The sequence below is a fragment of the Bombina bombina genome, unplaced genomic scaffold (assembly GCF_027579735.1).
Source record: "Bombina bombina isolate aBomBom1 unplaced genomic scaffold, aBomBom1.pri scaffold_545, whole genome shotgun sequence".
Lineage (NCBI taxonomy): Eukaryota > Metazoa > Chordata > Amphibia > Anura > Bombinatoridae > Bombina > Bombina bombina.
In genome coordinates, this window is record NW_026511065.1 from 172226 (window position 1) to 192674 (window position 20449).

General features: G+C 39.2%; 1 protein-coding gene across 2 annotated transcripts in view; it reads left to right on the forward strand.

Annotated features, from left to right (window-relative positions):
- The window catches only part of CCDC61 (coiled-coil domain containing 61), a 45482-nt gene extending 25475 nt beyond the window's left edge, over positions 1-20007 (forward strand). For both annotated transcript variants that reach the window (XM_053696432.1, XM_053696433.1), the window contains exons 12-13: positions 17320-17401; positions 18915-20007. In XM_053696432.1, the coding sequence (XP_053552407.1) occupies positions 17320-17401; positions 18915-19009 (177 nt within the window). In that variant the 3' untranslated portion in view covers positions 19010-20007. The remainder of the gene's footprint in view (positions 1-17319; positions 17402-18914) is intronic.
- Positions 20008-20449: the final 442 nt, after the last annotated feature.

The following is a 20449-nucleotide window of genomic DNA, read 5'->3' on the forward strand; positions in this document are numbered from 1 at the left end:
TTATCCTTTTTTTTTTTTTTTTTTTTTTTTTTTTTAATCTTTATTTGTGAACAATGTGTATAACCTATAACGAATAAATTTAAACCCCAAACGAGGTACAATGAAGAAGCACACAATATATGTTTACATATTCCGAGAAAACTATAACTCTGTATCTTTACAATTTTAAGTACACATTGTTGAAGTTTTTGTACTATACAATAAAGAAAGGAAAAAAGAAAAAGGAAAAAAAAAAAGGGGAGGGGAAGGAGAAAAAAGGAAAGCCTATTTACCATAGCCCTAACAAGACCAGGTCAGAGTTTCGAAAAGGATAGATTAGATATTCAATTTCAGTGGGAGGGAGTGCTTTTATAAATGATGACCATTTAAGGAAGAACCTAGTAATATCTTCATCGTTATCCATACTAATGTCAAGTTGTTCAAGGATACATTGTTTTTTTTAGACAATTTTTAATTTCCGGGATACTAGGAACTGTTCGCATTTTCCATTTTTTAAGGATAAGATATCTGATGGCCAATATAACCAGATTAATAATTTTAATATTTAACTGCTTGCTTTCTAAGTAATGGCAAAAAAATAACTATATTCATTGCTGACAAAGTTAGAGAGGGAGCATTTAGCATTTTTTGAAGCCAGAATTGAACTTTGAGCCAGACATTTCTAATTTTTGGGCAGGTCCATATCATGTGCAGAAGGTTTGCCAATGGGAGAGAACACTTGGGGCAGGTGCTAAAGTTTGTGTTTCCACATTTAAATCCTTTTTCTGGGGTAAAATAAGTCATATAAAGTAGTTTCAAATGGGACTCCCTCCAAGTAGCGGAGAGGGGTTACTCTGGTAGCTTCTTGGATTGAAAGATGAGGTAGCTTGGGATCCAATTCTTGGTTCAACAATGCAGCCCACTTAGAAGAAATTCTGTCAAGATTAATTATACCTCTATCGGAAACCAGGACCGTATAACAAGGAGAGATTGACATATGTCCGTTTTTGACTAGAATGAGACAATTCTCGATATTCCCTAAGGACCAATTCCACCCATAGTCATAAGTAAGTTTAAGCGCATAGTGTCTTGCCTGGAGGTACACAAAAAAGTTTCTATGTGAAAGATTGAATTCTGTTCTAAGAGAATCAAATGATTTGACACAACTTTTCTCCATGTCTAATATCTGATGTACCTTGGAGAGACCTTCCGCCTTCCATTAAAAAAAAAAAAAAAAAAGTTGAGGAAATTCCTGCTTGGAATTGAGGATTTCCCACAAATGAGATATATCTCTACACGATGTTCTATGGCTAAGATGTTGCAGATCTTTTTCCATGCTAAAATTGGATTATATAAGGATCTCAATTTTATTTCAGGTGGAATAAGAGTAGTGTCAAGATGAATAAGTGTGACAGGGGAAAGAGGGTTCGTTATATTTTTTTCAAGATCATTATTTGTAACGTAGTCTCTTGAAAATAACCAGTCAGTCACTATGCAAGCTAGGAACTAGGAAAGCATAGTTATAAGCCCTGAGATCAGGTAAAGCCAGGCCTCCATGTCTTACTGGAAGAGAGAGTTTCGATAGTGAAATTCTAGGCCTTCTATTTTGCCATAAAAAGAGCTCAATTGAGAATTAAACAGAATTAACTACTTCCTCTTTAGGAGCAAGGGAGTTTTCTGAAGAATATAGAGAATTTTAGTGAGGAGAATCATCTTGTATGCTGCTATACGTCCGGACAGAGAAAGAGGTAAATTATGCCAATTTTTAAAAGTATCTTTGATTTTGTTTAGAATTGGGATCATATTAAGAGAGTACCAGTTATCGGGATTAAAAGATATAGTTATACCTAAATACCTGAAAGAGTCGTGAACTACAGAGAAAGGTACGCTTGTACAAGAGTCCCTTGTCTGCTTAACCCAAAGGAATTCAGACTTTGTTATATAAACCTTGTACCCAGAAAAAGATCCAAACTGTTGTATTATTGAAAGAAGTCTAGGTATATTCATATGGGAGTTGGACATATAAATAAGAATATCATCCGCATAAAGTGCAATCTTTAGTTCCTTGCTGCCTATTTTAATTCCTTCAAGTTGATGTCTAATAAATATAGCAAGAGGTTCAATAGAAATATTGAAAAGGAGCGGGGAGAGGGGACACCCTTGCCTGGTTCCCCTATGGAGAGTTATATCGGAAGATAACTGCCCATTCACTATCATCCTTGTGGAGGCCTTTTGGTATATTTTTTTGTCAAACTTAATAAAGTTTCCTTTCAGTCCAAATTGCTCTAGGGAAAATAGCAAATTATCATGATGAACTGAATCGAAGGCCTTTTCGGCATCAATGGCTAGTATTGCCAAGTCCGAAGTAGTTCCTTTCCGTGTTTGATCAGAGCCTTCACCTTTCGCGAAATCTATTTCCCTTATTTTAGCTGCTGAATTCCTATTCTTCATAAAACCAGCCTGATCCGTATTCATAATACAAGGGAGAAGAGATTGAAGTTGTTGCGCCAAGATAGAAGTTAACAATTTATAGTCTGTGTTCATGAGAGCAATGGGTCTGTAAGATTCCTTCATAGTTGGGTCTTTTCCCTTTTTTAGTATCAAGGTCGTATATGAAGCTGTAAAGTTAACTGTAGGTTCATAGGTTCATAACCTACAGTTAACTTTACAGCTTCATATACAACCTTGATATATATATATAATTAGAGAGGTAATATAAGGTGTTATGATAGGAGATAGTATCTTATAAAATTCATTATGCAGTGCATCTGGGCCAGGTGCTTTATGAACGAGCATTTTAATTGTGTTAGTCACTTGTAGGTCAGTAATGGGAGAATAAAGATCTTGAAGTGAGGCAGCTATTAATGAGGGATAAGAGATTTTTCTCCAAAAATCCTCACGCTCCTTGATATTAGAGGTTCTAGGAGAATATGTCTCTATAGTAATTAAAGAAAGTTTGCACAAGTTCTTCCGATCTAAGCATTTGGCCTTCCGCATATAGGGAGTCTATCAGCTGAGAACCTATATCCTGTTTGACAGGTTTTGCTAAAAGTTTCCCTTTCTTATTCCCATATCTATGTAACTTTGCTTGAAACCTAATATCTTTTTGTGTGGACTTGTATAGTAAGAATGAATCTCTCTCCCGTAATGCGGAGATGTATTTAGCCCATTTCTGCGGCGTCTTTTCAACTAGGTAAGCATTATAAGTATTTGTAACCGCACGTAGTAGTTCAATTCTCCCGCAATTTGAATTTGTTAAATAAAGCAAATTCGCCAAATTTAGCTTCAAGCCAATTTTTAAATTTAGCATCCGAGGCTAAGAATGTGGGAAAGAAGAAGCGATTATTTGTGGGTGAAGAAAAATTAGGCTGAAACTCCAGACATATGGGGGCATGATCTGAGACTGAGATGGGTAAGATTTGAGGCAAGGCTTTCTGATTACACAACCTTTCATCAATCAAGAATAGGTCAATCCGCGAAAGTGATTTGTTTGCTTTTGAGAGGCATGTAAAATCCCGTGTATCGGGATTTTGTAGTCTCTATATGTCACGCACTCCTAAATTATTGAAAATCCTGGAAAAAAATCTTGACTCAAGGTTATCTTTTTTTAGTTTTTTTAGAAGCAACATTCTGTCTCAGTCTATCCATAGGATACTGAGGTGCCATATTAAAATCGCCACCCATTATTAAGAAACCTTCTGCACAAGTCATGAGCCTCGCCTGTAGGGTATCCCAAAAGTATAAATTGAAAACGTTCGGAGCATATATGTTACATAAAGTATAAAAGAACATTGGAAATTTTAATTTTCAATATAAGATATCTCCCCTCATAGTCTGACTCATTATGCAGTACCTCGTAGTTAAATTTTTTGCCCAAAAGAATAGCGACTCCAGCTATTCGACTCAAACTAGGAGAAAAGAAAACCACTTTGACCCAAGAGGATTTAAGTTTAAGGACCTCTTCGATTTTCAGATGAGTTTCTTGTAGGAAGGCTACAGAAGTATCAATTTTCTTAAGGAAAGTTATTATCGTTTTTCTTTTAATAGGAGATATGACCTCCTATGTTCCAGGAGGGGAATTTAACTCCAGCAACCATAGGAATTATCTATGTGCAGTAGAGGGAAAGAGGAAGGAAGAAAAAAAAAAGGCAAAAAGACCAAACAACATACACAGAATAGACGACTATACCACCGCCGTCTAATGACCAAACGTGAGGTTAAGAATAAAGGAGGAAAAAAGGAGTGAAGAGAAGAGGGGACATCTATAATTTTCTGTTGTCACCTGTATCGCCATTTATTCAGAGGAACAATTCTTAGAATAAAAATTTTCTGCTGCAGAAGCTGTATCAAAAAAGTGTGTGGTATTATCAAGCACCAATCTAAGTCTGGCAGGGTGTAAAATAGTTGCACGCAGCCCTTGCTGTATACATTTTGTGCACATTGGGGCTAATTCCCTTCTTTTCAGGGTTGTTTCTGCTGCATAGTCCTGGAATATGAGAATTTTAGCCTCCCCAAGAGAAAAAGGTTGATGCTTACGATAAGACTGTAAAAACATGATTTTATCTTGATAATTCAAGAATTTAACTATGAATGGTCTTGGCCTCTTGTTGGTTTTAGTGGAAACTACTGGTCCTATCCTATGTGCTCGTTCTATAATTATTTTAGGATAACTCTCAGGGATCTTTAACAGTCGTGGGAGTGTAATTGTAAATAATTTATTGAAGTCTTCAAACTTTTTTTCCTCGGACGCCAATTACTCTTAAATTATTTCGCCTTGCGCTATTTTTCAGATCTTCGACTTTATTCTGTAATTTAAGGAGAGCAGAGGTTGTAGCTTCCAACTTAGCATTCTGGCCTGAAGTAAAATCTTCAAGATCAGATGCTCTTTGTTCTACTTCGGAGAACCTTTCGGCAAATTGTTTAACTTCTGTGGTTAATATCTTGTTTGATCTATTTTTTTAAAGAATCAAATTTAGGTGAGAGAGCCTCAGAGATATTAAGAACTAGGGACTGTAAGTCAGTGAGCTCTTGTGGAATTAGAGGGTTTCATGAGGATACCTGTGTCTCTACGGGGGCCTCAGCGATAGATTTATGCTTTTTATCCCTTTGTCTTGCCGTCATTGCTGAGGGTGAAGTTTTAGAGTGAGAGTGAAGAAATGTGTGATGTGAAATAAGTAGCTAACAATTCATTAAGTGGGGGAAGAACCCCTTAGGATCCCCCCTCGTGGGAGAAGGGGGGAAAGTGCACACAAAAAAAGGGGGTGGGGGAAGAGTGAAGTGAGATGTGACAGAGAAAAAAAGAGAAAAATTACTGAGAAAAAATAATTTGGTGAGCCAAGTGCAGCCATGATGGAGACAAAAGGGAGCATTCTCAGTTGATTTGGTTGAAACTGCCGTTCAGGGCCGTTTAAATGATACTGAAATTTCAGTAGAGAATAATTTATTTTATGCCACAGCCCCTAGCCCCCTTTTCCTTGTTTGTTTATACGTTTAAATGTTCTACAGCCCTTAGCAAAGTGTAATATGGCCCAGTTGCAGTTTTATTAGGATGCCTGTAGAGGCCCTTGATATGCCGTAACACTTTAAGCAATATGTTTCTTTACTTTAAACTAGGTGAACTAGTTAATATTGGAAGGAATAAAAGGTTAGTAATTCAAGTACTCAAGTGTAGTGAGATTGGTCTGAGTGGATCTGTAACCACAGAGACTGATCTAAGAGAATTTATATAAAGGCTTTTTATATACTAATGCTCTGCAAACTCACCTATAGATATTTTTAAACAATTTAAAGAGACTCACAACAAGAAGATACAATCATAAGGTAAACAGTATATACAGTTTCCGGTGTTAGGATAAGGTCAGCATTTGATAAAATCGAGTGCTGCCAAAATTGCAGAACCAAGTGATTATTTTATGTATTAAGCCCCAAACCCTAGTATTTGCTTATAGTTTGTGTATTTAGCAAGATTTGAGGGGTTTTGACCTCTAACAGAATATAATATGGCAGAAGGAGATTTGCTGAAACAGGCAAAAAAATATAGCAAGTTAGCGGTAATAATGCAGCTGCATAAAACATCCAGACTTGCTAATTCCATAGATATAGAAACGGTTCTAAGCATACATTTGTAGCTTATACTGAACCTTAACAATATAGATGTTTATCAGACTAGGACTCCTGCTTATAAGGTATGGGGCAGATAGAGCAAAGTCACGGAAAGATCATGGGGGACAAAGCTGAACATAAAAGTTTGATATAAAATTATACTCTTTCATCTTTTCTTTATATGATTCTGGCCCAAATGTGGTGCTCTTTGTCTCTTCTTTCCCACAATTACTCCTGTTGTAAAAGAGCTTAAGCAACCTTAAAGGGACAGTAAACCTTAAAAATAATGTTATATAATTCTGCCATAAATGCCTTTTTTACCTTTTTAATTTGCTAAAAATATGGCGCTTTTACAGACCCGCTCTCTGCTGAGCGGGTCTGTTATTTTTAGTCAGCGCATCGGGCCAGCTGTATAGTCACAGCCCGGCCCGACCGCACCATAAGACTAAGTGCAGCTCGCTCCTGTCACAGAGAATTAGGCTGACGGGATGAGCCAGGGAGAGTCTAACTATACGGGTCAAGAATCCGTTTATTGAAACCGAGGAAGTTATTGCTCCATAACCCAATAATAGATGGAATAAGTTGAGGCAAAAGGGGAGAAAAGAACACCAGTGAAGACTTCAGTACGTTACCAGTTCTGTGGCATCAGGTGCCGGGTGAGAATTGGGAAGCCTCTCTCCGTGTCAGTCCCCCCTCTCGCAGCACCGGTGGGAGGGGGAGTTAAACAAATAAGCAGAGCTGACCGGTGCCACTGGGTTATCGCTGCACCGGCCCTGTATATGTAGCCAAAGGGAGAAGCAACGCCGAGGCTGCAGGGGCACCCCAGTGAGCAGTAACAGACCTTACCCCTCGCGCAGCGCCGGTGGGAGGGGGCTATAGGTATAGGAGTGATGTGGCTCTGAGGGTCTCACGAGAGCTCCCCTTTTCTCTTCTTGACCGGAGATGCCGAGATCTACACAGAGCCGACGATGCAGCAGACAACCCCGTCTCCAGATCAGTATAGTAGACACAGAAGGGCAGCCGGGTAACGTGCCGGGTTAAGACCCGTAATAAGTCGAAGGCGAGAGACCCCTCAAGGAGCAAAGACCGCTCTGGATTCTGGATCAGCACGACTTCTGGCATCAGACGGACCTCCTACCCTGGTTCAGTTGAAGTAGCAAGGTAAAGCCGCTTAGGCAAGGACAAAGCGTCCCTCACGCAACACCTGTGGGAGGGGAGGTATGCAGTATAGTTGTTGTATTAGGCATACAGGTTTTCCACTTCTGTCCCCTTCCCTCTCTCAGTAGGGAGTTAGGCTGGTGTACCAGAAATTGTATGACAGTTCTGAGAGAAGTGGGTCCTTTCAGATGCTGCAGCGTGCAGCCCTAGTGCGTTGTTATAGCACTATGGAAGTTCCAGTAGCGGTGAGTTTGAGCTATCCAAGCCACCCAGGGTCTAAGCGTTTGGGCGCGAGTATCTCGCCAAAAGCTTGAAGGGAAGGCAGAGCAGGTGTAACACGTGACCACACACCTGAGCTCCTCCTCCGGAACCACCCTGTGCATGTCTATTCCATTTATCTTTTTATCTGATTTTATACTTTTTCATTTTGTACTGAATTTACATGACTTGCATTGTTGGCATGGGAAAAAACCTTCAATCATATTTCCTTTAAGATCTTTCACACTTCCATTCAGTGATATTTTTTTTCTTTTTATACTCTCTGGGAGCTAACATGTTTATAAAATGTCTCGCCTTTTTGTAAATAAATGTAGGATTCCTCTCAAGCGTATGTCCAATTATTGGGTCTTTTAAGAGTAGGGGCCAGTGTGTTTTACTACTTTTTCAAACATTTTATATTGTGCTGAATATGTGGCAATTATTGGTACTTCCAGTATTTGATTATTAGTCTTTCTTATTAGCTTCCCCCCCCCTTTTTAATAATGTACTTCTGTCACAGGACAGGTTCCACTCAGAACAGGCCCTCGCCATGGTCGACCAAAGAAGTTGAATGCACGTGCTCAGCGTCATATAGGTTGTCTTTGGGAAATAGACGTATGAGTGCTGCAAGCATTGCTGCAGAGGTTGAAGGGGTGGGGGGGTCAGCCAGTCAGTGCTCAGACCATACGCCGCACACTGCATCAAATTGGTCTGCATGGCTGTCGTCCCAGAAGGAAGCCTCTACTAAAGATGATGCACAAAAAAGGTGTTAGATTAGATTCTTCAATCAAGAGTTTATTATTTTTAAAGTAGTGCAAGATTATGCTGCTTTGTTCTAGGGTGTAGCCGTGGTCCATATCAGTCTCTTCAGTAGAGCTATTGGTGGCTTTAGAGCAATAGGAACTGGTGGGACATAATTCTCACTGCGCCTCCTATACATTTATGCTGCCCTTCTCCTGACAGCCTAAGTATAAATTAACTCAGGCTTATGATTTTCCACAGGGCTATGGGAGGGAGAGGACCCCCTAAACCTGTTGAGCTGCCCTGCTGTCAGGCAGATGTTAAAGGTAAGTGCCAACTTTTTATTCTGGGTCTGGGAACCTCAGGAAGTGGGGCACTTGATGAGATAGATCTCTTGTATTAGGACGCTATCCTCCTAGACTTATATAGGGGAGGGGATCCTACGACAGCACAGTTTTTTTTTGGCAGGCACTGGGGCTTAAGAGAATTTATGTGGTGTTTCTCAGGACATCAGTTGGGATGTTTTTATAGAGTTTCAGAAAGAAGTGTTTTGGGTCACTAGAGCTACCTGACATGCGGTAGCATACTCAGCTTCAATTTTTTACATTTGGCTTAGTTATTATATCTCCCGGTGTCCGATCTATAAGATCTTAATGGCGACCGGGAGATTTGAGTACTGGGACGCCCACGATGGGCGGAGTTGTCTTCCCGCCGTTTTTGGGCTCATTCCTCCATCTCAGGGCACAGTCAAACAGAGTGCCTGGAGATGGAGTGCTGTCACGCCCACGAGGGGCGGAGCTATGTCAAGCCTTTGTTGGTTGCGCTCTCCACTCCATTACGATACCGGAGGGCAGAGCTTTTAACACAACTGTGAAACGCTCAGTATTAGACCTAAGTAAATCGTTTATTCATGAAAATGCCAAACGTTTTATTAAGTTTCTGATTGTTATGGTTATAACTTGGACACATGGGAACCTCAGCGCAATAGCAGAGGTTCAGTAGGTCCTGAAAATGTTTGCTTACTGATTTATTTCAAACCTGCTTGCATAATAAGGTGACCGTTTGAAATTTAAGAGAAAAGCACACACAAAAAATGTTGCTTTTAAAATTTAAAGGGACAGTAAAGTTTCTGTTATTTTTATTATAATTTCAGTTGTGTTTGTTTAGTTCATCCTTTGTGTCTTAGGATGCTACAAAAGCACACAAAAGATAATGTTACTTTAACATTTAAAGAAACTGTAACGTTTTTTATGTGTCAATTTTTATTATATTTACTCCTTTTAAAGCGATTTGCTGTTAGGAGTCTGACACCGGTCAATCCATGCCACAAATTTCTCCTATAGTGTCCCAAATATTTTTTTATGGCCCCCATGATGTGCTCTGCGGTTCCTTGCAAATTTCATATGGAATTGTTGCACAAGACATTGCTTCTTTAATGTACATAGCGATGTCTATTAACAGCAATGTTACAATTCTAATTGGATTGTTTCTGCACAACAGAAATAAGAAGTTTCTTTTAAAATTTAAAGAGACAGTAACGTTTTTTATGTTAATTTTTATTGAAAAATTACACTTTTTTTTTTTTTTCTTTTTTTTTCTAAACCTTCTCCTTTTAGGCATTTGCTATTTGGGAGTATGTTGACAATGGTCACTTTATGCCACATTCCTACAGTGTCCACAAAATATTAGGTCCCACATGCAGTGAGTGCCCTGCGCTTCCTCTCATACTCCGTTCAGAGTTTTTTCCTGCATCTCATGCATTCTATGTTTTTCCCAAGTGGAAGCTAACATTACTAGAGGATTTTTTGTTGGTTTTAGCTACACTGGACGACTCCGACTATACCGGTGTAATTTATTCTAGCACGTCCATTAAGTTATAGGAATGGAAAAGACTGCATTTTCTATATTTAAAGAGATGTTTTCCCATAACCATCTCAGCTAAGGAGGCTGGGTAGACATTTCCTAGAGTTAAAGGAGTAGTTTTCAGCTTTACTAAGAGAACTACTATTTCCTTAGAGGGTAGTTGGTTGTTTCATAGGTCCTATAGACGAAGATTAGGAGAGGATGTACTCCAGGGCTTACAATGACATCCAGCTGTGTGCTTTATTACCGTCACTAGGGCGACTGCATTTTGGTTTGATGAGTTGTCTGAGGTTTTTAAGTCAGAAACTCCTCTGGATAAAATCCAGGACAGGATAAAGGCTTTCAAATTGGCTAATTCCTTTATTTCAAATTCCTTCTCTCAAGTTATCAAGATGGGAGTATAGGTTTCATTTTTCTCTGTTACAGCTCACAGAGTTTTTATGTTTAGAGCCTTGTTCTACGGATGTATGGCCTAAACCTTTAACGATTCATTACAAGGGGAAGACCTTGTTGGAACCTTGACGAAAATAATATCCTTTAAAATTTTAAGGAATTTCTACAAAAAAAAAAAAAGAATCCAAATAGCCTGCTGTTGAATCAAAGACTGCATGACGGGCATGCCCCCGATCCGGGATTGGATCTTGTAGGGTGCGGACTTTCAGTCTTCGCTCAGGCTTGGGTTCGAGATGTTCAGAATCCCTGGGCAATAGGAAATAGTGTTCCAGGAATTCAAATTGGAGTTCAATATTTTTCATCCCAGAGGCAGGTCTCTGTTTTCAAGATTATCTGCAGATTAGACAAAGAGGAGAGGTGTTCTTACACTGTGTAAGAGACATCTCAGACCTGGGGATGATTATTCCAGTACCAATACAGGTTCTGGGTCGTTTTTTTTTTTTTTATACCAATTGGTTTATGGTTTCCAAAAAAAGAGGGAATCTTCAGACCACTTTTTAGATCCCAGAGTCTAAACAGTTTTATTAATGTACTGTCCTTCAAAATGGCAACTATTCGTTCCATCCTTTCCTTGATTGATCCAAGAGGGTCAATTTATACAACAGTGGATTTAAAGGACATATACTTTCATGTGCCATTCACAAGTTGGACATACACTTCCAGTTCGTGGCTCTTCCTTTTCGGTCTTGCCTCAGCTCTGAGTTTTCACAAGGGCTCTGGGAGCGCTGTTGGCGGTGCTTTGGTACGGGACATTGCAGTGGAGTCCTATCTGGACGACATTCTAGTCCAGGCACCATCCTTACAGCTAGCAGGATTTCACACAGACTGTTATCCTTCCCGTGGTCTTACGAGTGGAAGGAAAATTTGGAAAGAAATTCCTTAGTCTCATGCATAAGGGAAACTTTTTGGGATATATTATAGATTCCATATAAATGAAGATTTTTCTGACAATATGTCAGGAAATCTGAGTTTATCGATACTGGTTTAGTCATTTAGTCCATTCCTTGGCCTTTAGTGGTTCAGTGCATAGAGGTAATCGGGCTGATGGTAGACATCATCCCGTTCGGTTCCATCTCGGACCTCTGCAGTTAAACATGTTCAGGCAACGGATCAGAGATTATTCAGATTTGTTTCCTCGAATTCTACTAGGAGCAGGAGACAAGAGATTCTATTCAGTGGTGGTTGTCTCTGGATCATCTCTCCCAGGGAACCTGCTTTCGCAGACCATCTTGGGTGTTTGTATAGACGCCAGCCTTCTAGAGTGGGGAGCAATCTGGGGCTCCCTAAGGGCTTAGGGAGTTTGGGCTCAGCCAGAGTTTTTTCTTCCTATTAACATTCTGGAACTGAGAGCGATCTTCAGTGCTCTTTGGGCCTGGCCTCAGTTGATCTCGACCCAGTTCATCAGGTTTCAGAGGGACAACATAACGACAGTGGCTTACATCAATCATCAAGGAGGAATGAGGAGTTCCTTAGCTATGACCGAGGTAGCCAAGATAATCCAGTGGGCGGAGGCCCACTCTTGCCATCTGTCAGCGATCCATATCCCAGGGGTGGTCAATTGGGAGGCAGACTTTCTGAACAGATAACTTTTCATCCGGGAGAGTGGGAACTCCATCCGGAAGTATTTTCCAACCTGATTCTTAAATGGGGTCGGTTAGAGTTGGATCTTATGGCATCTCGTCAGAATGCCAAGCTCCTGAGATACGGGTCGAGGTTCAGGGATCCCCAGGTGCAACTGATAGATGCTCTGGCGGTTCCTTGGTCCTTCAATCTTGCATACCTATTTTTCTCCGTTTGCGCTTCTTCCTCGAGTCATTGCCAGAATCAAACAGGAGAGGGCATCAGTGTTCCACATTGTCCTGCGTGGCCTTGCAGAATTTGGTATGCCGATCTGGTCGCCATATCATCCCTACCACCTTGGAGACTTCCGTTGAGGAAGGACCTTTTCATTCAAGGGTCTTTCCTTCCCCAAATCTAGTTTCTCTGAAGCTGACTGCTTGGTGATTGAACGTTTAATTCTATCCAAGCGGGGATTTTCTGATTCGGTCATAGAGACTATGATCCAGGCTCGTAAACCTATGACTAGGAGAATTTACCACAAGATATGGCGTAAATATCTTTATCGGTGTGAATCCAAAAGCTACTCATGAAGTAGAGTTAGGATTCCCAAAATGTTATCTTTTCTCCAAGAAGCATTGGAGAAGGGTTTATCAGCAAGTTCCCTAAAGGGTCAGATCTCTGCCTTATCTATTTTTTACTCAAATGTCTGGCGGATGTCCCAGACGTTCAATCCTTTTGTCAGGCTTTGGTTAGAATCAGGCCTGTGTTTAGACCAATTACTCCTCCATAAGAGTCTGAATTTAGTTCTCAAAGTTCTTCAAGGGGTTCCATTTGAGCCTATGCATTCCTTAGATATTAAGTTGTTATCTTGGAAAGTTTTATTTCTTGTTGCCATTTCTTCAGCTCAAAGAGTGTCTGAACTTTCGGAGTTGCAATTCAATGCTCCTTACCTTATTTTTCATTCAGATAAGGTAGTTTTACTTATTAACATAGGGTTCCTTCCTAAGGTTGTCTCAAGCAGGTTAATCAAGAGATTGTTGTTCCTTCCCTTTGTCCTAATCCTTCTTCTCAAAAGGAACATCTTTTACACAATTTGGACATAGTCTGTGCTTTGAAATTTTGTTTACAAGCGACTAAGGACTTTCCTCAGTCGTCTTTTTTTCGTTTGTCGTTTTCTCTGGGAAACGTAAGGGTTAGAAAGCTACAGCTACCTCTTTCTTATTGGCTGAAGAGTATCATCCGTTTTGCATATGAGACTGCTGGACAGCAGCCTCCTGAAAGAGTTACGGTTCATTCCACTAGGGCTGTTGCTTCCTCATGGGCATTTAAAAATGAAGCTTCTGTAGAACAGATTTGCAAGGCTGCAACTTGGTCCTCCTTTCACATTTTTTCTAAATTTTACAAATTTGATACCTTTGCTGAGGCTGTTTTTGGGAGAAAGGTTCTTCAAGCAGGGGTGCCTTCCGCTTAGGTTCCCGGTCTTGTCCCTCCCTTATTATCCGTGTACTCTAGCTTTGGTATTGTATCCCACAAGTAAGGATGAAATCCGTGGACTCATCGTGTCTTTAAAAAAAAGAAAATTTATGCTTACCTGATAAATTTGTTTCTTTTTAGACACGATGAGTCCACGGCCCGTCCTGTTCTTTGAGACAGGTTATTAATTTTTGTAAACTTCAGACACCTCTGCACCTTGGCTTTTTCTTTCTCTTCCTAAACTTCTGTATAATGACTGGAGTGGGAGGGAAGGGAGGAGCTATATATAACGGCTCTGCTGTGGTGCTCTTTGCCTCCTCCTGCTGACCAGGAGGTGAATATCCCACAAGTAAGGATAAAATCCGTGGACTCATCGTGTCTAAGAAGAAATACATTTATCAGGTAAGCATAAATTTTCTTTTTGGGCCCAATTTACACCGTTATACAGGCTGTACACTCACTATTTTACATTGTAGTAAAGTGTCATTTCTTCAGTGTTATTACATGAAAAGAAATAATAAAATATTTACACTGTTATACAGGCTGTACACTCACTACTTTACACTGTTATACAGACTGTACACTCACTACTTTACACCGTTATACAGGCTGTACACTCACTACTTTACACTGTTATACAGGCTGTACACTCACTACTTTACACTGTTATACAGGCTGTACACTCACTACTTTACACTGTTATACAGGCTGTACACTCACTACTTTACACTGTTATACAGGCTGTACACTCACTACTTTACACTGTTATACAGGCTGTACACTCACTACTTTACACTGTTATACAGGCTGTACACTCACTACTTTACACTGTTATACAGGCTGTACACTCACTACTTTACACTGTTATACAGGCTGTACACTCACTACTTTACACTGTTATACAGGCTGTACACTCACTACTTTACACTGTTATACAGGCTGTACACTCACTACTTTACACTGTTATACAGGCTGTACACTCACTACTTTACACTGTTATACAGGCTGTACACTCACTACTTTACACTGTTATACAGGCTGTACACTCACTACTTTACACTGTTATACAGGCTGTACACTCACTACTTTACACTGTTATACAGGCTGTACACTCACTACTTTACACTGTTATACAGGCTGTACACTCACTACTTTACACTGTTATACAGGCTGTACACTCACTACTTTACACTGTTATACAGGCTGTACACTCACTACTTTACACTGTTATACAGGCTGTACACTCACTACTTTACACTGTTATACAGGCTGTACACTCACTACTTTACACTGTTATACAGGCTGTACACTCACTACTTTACACTGTTATACAGGCTGTACACTCACTACTTTACACTGTTATACAGGCTGTACACTCACTACTTTACACTGTTATACAGGCTGTACACTCACTACTTTACACTGTTATACAGGCTGTACACTCACTACTTTACATTGTAGCAAAGTGTCATTTCTTCAGTGTTGTCACATGAAAAGATATAATACAATATTTACACTGTTATACAGGCTGTACACTCACTACTTTACATTGTAGCAAAGTGTCATTTCTTCAGTGTTGTCACATAAAAAGATATAATAAATATTTACACTGTTATACAGGCTGTACACTCTCTACTTTACATTGTAGTAAAGTGTCATTTCTTCAGTGCTGTCACATGAAAAGATATAATAAAATATTTACACTGTTATACAGGCTGTACACTCACTACTTTACATTGTAACAAAGTGTCATTTCTTCAGTGTTGTCACATGAAAGATATAATAAAATATTTACACTGTTATACAGGCTGTACACTCACTACTTTACATTGTAACAAAGTGTCATTTCTTCAGTGTTGTCACATGAAAAGATATAATAAAATATTTACACTGTTATACAGGCTGTACACTCACTACTTTACATTGTAGTAAAGTGTCATTTCTTCAGTGTTGTCACATGAAAAGATATAATAAATATTTACACTTTTATACAGGCTGTACACTCACTACTTTACATTGTAGTAAAGTGTAATTTCTTCAGTGTTGTCACATGAAAAGATATAATAAATATTTACACTGTTATACAGGCTGTACACTCACTACTTTACATTGTAATAAAGTGTCATTTCTTCAGTGTTGTCACATGAAAAGATATAATAAATATTTACACTGTTATACAGGCTGTACACTCACTACTTTACAGTGTAGCAAAGTGTCATTTCTTCAGTGTTGTCACATGAAAAGATATAATAAAATATTTACACTGTTATACAGGCTGTATACTCACTACTTTACATTGTAGCAAAGTGTCATTTCTTCAGTGTTGTCACATGAAAAGATATAATAAAATATTTACACTGTTATACAGGCTGTACACTCACTACTTTACACTGTTATACAGGCTGTATACTCACTACTTTACATTGTAGCAAAGTGTCATTTCTTCAGTGTTGTCACATGAAAAGATATAATAAATATTTACACTGTTATACAGGCTGTACACTCACTACTTTACATTGTAACAAAGTATAATTTCTTCAGTGTTGTCACATGAAAAGATATAATAAATATTTACACTGTTATACAGGCTGTACACTCACTACTTTACATTGTAGTAAAGTGTCATTTCTTCAGTGTTGTCACATGAAAAGATATAATAACATATTTACACTGTTATACAGGCTGTACACTCACTACTTTACATTGTAGCAAAGTGTCATTTCTTCAGTGTTGTCACATGAAAAGATATAATAAAATATTTACACTGTTATACAGGCTGTACACTCACTACTTTACATTGTAACAAAGTGTCATTTCTTCAGTGTTGTCACATGAAAAGATATAATAAAATATTTACACTGTTATACAGGCTGTACACTCACTACTTTACATTGTAGCAAAGTGTCATTTCTTCAGTGTTGTCACATGAAAAGATATAATAAATATTTACACTTTTATACAGGCTGTACACTCACTACTTTACATTGTAGTAAAGTGTCATTTCTTCAGTGTTGTCACATGAAAAGATATAATAAAATATTTACACTGTTATACAGGCTGTACACTCACTACTTTACATTGTAGCAAAGTGTCATTTCTTCAGTGTTGTCACATGAAAAGATATAATAAATATTTACACTGTTATACAGGCTGTACACTCACTACTTTACATTGTAACAAAGTGTCATTTCTTCAGTGTTGTCACATGAAAAGATATAATAAATATTTACACTGTTATACAGGCTGTACACTCACTACTTTACATTGTAACAAAGTGTCATTTCTTCAGTGTTGTCACATGAAAAGATATAATAAATATTTACACTGTTATACAGGCTGTACACTCACTACTTTACATTGTAACAAAGTGTCATTTCTTCAGTGTTGTCACATGAAAAGATATAATAAAATATTTACAAAAATGTGAGGGGTGTACTCACTTTTGTGGGATTATGTATGTGTGTGTGTGTGTGTATATACTGTGTATGTGTGTGTTTTTTTTATTTTATTATTTTTTATATATATATATACACACACACACACACACACACACACACACACACACACACACACACACACACACACACACACACACACATATATATATATATATATATATATATATATATATATATATATATATATATATATATATATATATATATATACACACTCTGTATATGCAGGGGGTGTGGTTACACAGTAGTCATGTCTGTCATCTGCTGTCATTAGGGTGCTCATGGGATTCAAGATAAATCTACAGGAAGAAAACGTCTCTCCAGCACTCCGGCCAATGACCGTAAAAGTGAAAAAGGTGATTATAGCCCCAGCCATGTACTTCCCCACTCCTTGCTCCATATCCTATGTCTCCCCCTTACCCTATTTTCTTATACACCCCACGCCCTCTTTATCCTATACGTGTAACCCTTGTCGTATTTTCTTATACGCCCACCACACCTTTTTTATCTTATAAATGTCACCCTTGCCCAATTATCTTATACACCCCCCACACCTTTATCTTATACACCCCAACAACCTCTTTCTTATACGTGTCCCCCTCGCCCTATTATCTTATACACCCCCCACACCTTTATCTTATAAATGTCCCACTCGCCCTATTATCTTATACACCCCACACACCTTTATCTTATAAATGTCCCACTTGCCCTATTATCTTATACACCCCCCACACCTTTATCTTATACGTGTCCCCCTCGCCCTATTATCTTACACACCCCAACAACCTCTTTATCTTGTACGTGTCCCCCTCGCCCTATTATCTTATACACCCCAACAACCTCTTTATCTTGTACGTGTCCCCCTCGCCCTATTATCTTATACACCCCAACAACCTCTTTATCTTATAAATGTCCCCCTCGCCCTATCATCTTATACACCCCAACAACCTCTTTATCTTATACGTGTCCCCCTCGCCCTATTATCTTATACACCCCCCACACCTTTTTCTTATACGTGTCCCCATCGCCCTATTAGCTTATACACCCCAACAACCTCTTTATCTTATACGTGTCCCCCTCGCCCTATTATCTTATACACCCCAACAACCTCTTTATCTTGTACGTGTCCCCCTCGCCCTATTATCTTATACACCCCAACAACCTCTTTATCTTATAAATGTCCCCCTCGCCCTATCATCTTATACACCCCAACAACCTCTTTATCTTATACGTGTCCCCCTCGCCCTATTATCTTATACACTCCCCACACCTTTATCTTATAAATGTCCCCCTCGCCCTATTATCTTATACACCCCAACAACCTCTTTATCTTATACGTGTCCCCCTCGCCCTATTATCTTATACACCCCAACAACCTCTTTATCTTATACATGTCCCCCTCGCCCTATTATCTTATACACCCCAACAACCTCTTTATCTTGTACGTGTCCCCCTCGCCCTATTATCTTATACACCCCAACAACCTCTTTATCTTGTACGTGTCCCCCTCGCCCTATTATCTTATACACCCCAACAACCTCTTTATCTTATACGTGTCCCCCTCGCCTTATTATCTTATACACTCCCCACACCTTTATCTTATAAATGTCCACCTCGCCCTATTATCTTATACACCCCAACAACCTCTATCTTATATACCCCCCAACGCCCCTTTTATTTTATATCTTATACATCCCCCCCCCATGCCTTCTTTATCTTATACACAGCACTCCTGTCTTATTCTGTACAAGTTATCCCTGCACTAATATTCGCCCTCAGCGCCTTCTTATTCTTATCCTGTATGAGTCACCTTCATACTTCTCTTTATAAATCCTAAAAACTGGTATCCCCCTTTTGTTCTTCCCACAGAAAATCGCTTTGACCCCCTCTCAGATCTCTCAGACATTGATGCACGGCTGCAGGCATTGCAGGATTACATGAGAAATCTTGACACTCGCAGCTAAAGTGATTCCCACGGTTTGTGACAATGAATGCAATAAAAAATGGCTGACCTGCTTTGACGATACTTGGGGGAAGTGAGACATGACACCCCCCTTAGTAAAAGCTCTCCTGCAGTTCTGGGATTCATCTTGAATTAAACAATGGGTGCAATAGAAATTCCCTGGCATCTGGTCGCCAGTGAGAATACATCACCATTCTACTTATCGCCAGTATCTGTATTACTGATTGGTCACCCGTGCAGACACTTTGTTTTTAACTATATGACAATCCTAGAGACGTAAAAAGTGTGTAGAATGAGGCTGTTTAAGAAGAGGAGGTAGAACTCCAACTAAAAACTTGTGAGATGTACAGACACTCGATTGTATCTTGTTTGACCAAACAGAATGTGTGAGCGCACACAGGACCACAGTTAATACCACCTTGTGGCTGCGTTATGCTCTCGGCTTGCGCCACTGAGTTAGGACTGCCCTGGATTACGCAGTTTATTGCAGCAACTTATGCATTCCTCGTACACAACGAACAAATTGTCATTTTATCTCTGTGCTTTAAATGAAAGAGGAGTATTGGAATTTAGTCGTCCATGTAATCTGTTACCTTCTATCATAGTGAAAGCTCAGTAGCCAACGCACCATATCAGGGACATTTAATTAGAAGCCAGGCACAGCATTAGCAGCCAAGCGGTGAAAAGGAGACAGAGTATTTCTATATGGTACAAGTAACGTAATCCAGCGGATGACCCTGCCAACCTTGTGTGTGCTACCTCCTCACACTGGCGCACAAATTCGCTTTCACGTGTGATTAGAACAAGGGCGGCTGCAGATTGTGTGGGGCCCACAATGAACCATGTGGAGCTGCTCTGCATTTTGCTGCTTGGATCATTTTATTGTATTTTTTTTTTTTTTTTTTTCTGAATTTTTATATTGGAATTTTTAATTTATTTGGTTTTATTGTAACTTGTAATGAAGGTTTGAGACTGTAATGTTTATATTATATTTAAACAAAATCACTTGTGTTCAGTTTTTTTTTATTTCCAGCAGCAGAGGTCCTTTCAGATCATTCTCCAGCATGTGGGAAGTTAAAGGGACACTGAACCCAAACTTTTTCTTTCGTGATTAAGATAAGAGCATAGAACTTTCTAATTTACTTTTTTTTCCTATTAATTTTTCTTTGTTCTCTTGCTATCTTTATTTGAAAAAACATAATTTATGCTTACCTGATAAATGTATTTCTCTTGTGGTGTATCCAGTCCACGGATCATCCATTACTTGTGGGATATTCTCATTCCCAACAGGAAGTTGCAAGAGGACACCCACAGCAGAGCTGTCTATATAGCTCCTCCCCTAACTGCCATATCCAGTCATTCGACCGAAAACAAGCAGAGAAAGGAGAAACCATTGGGTGCAGTGGTGACTGTAGTTTAAAATTAAAAAATACCTGCCTTA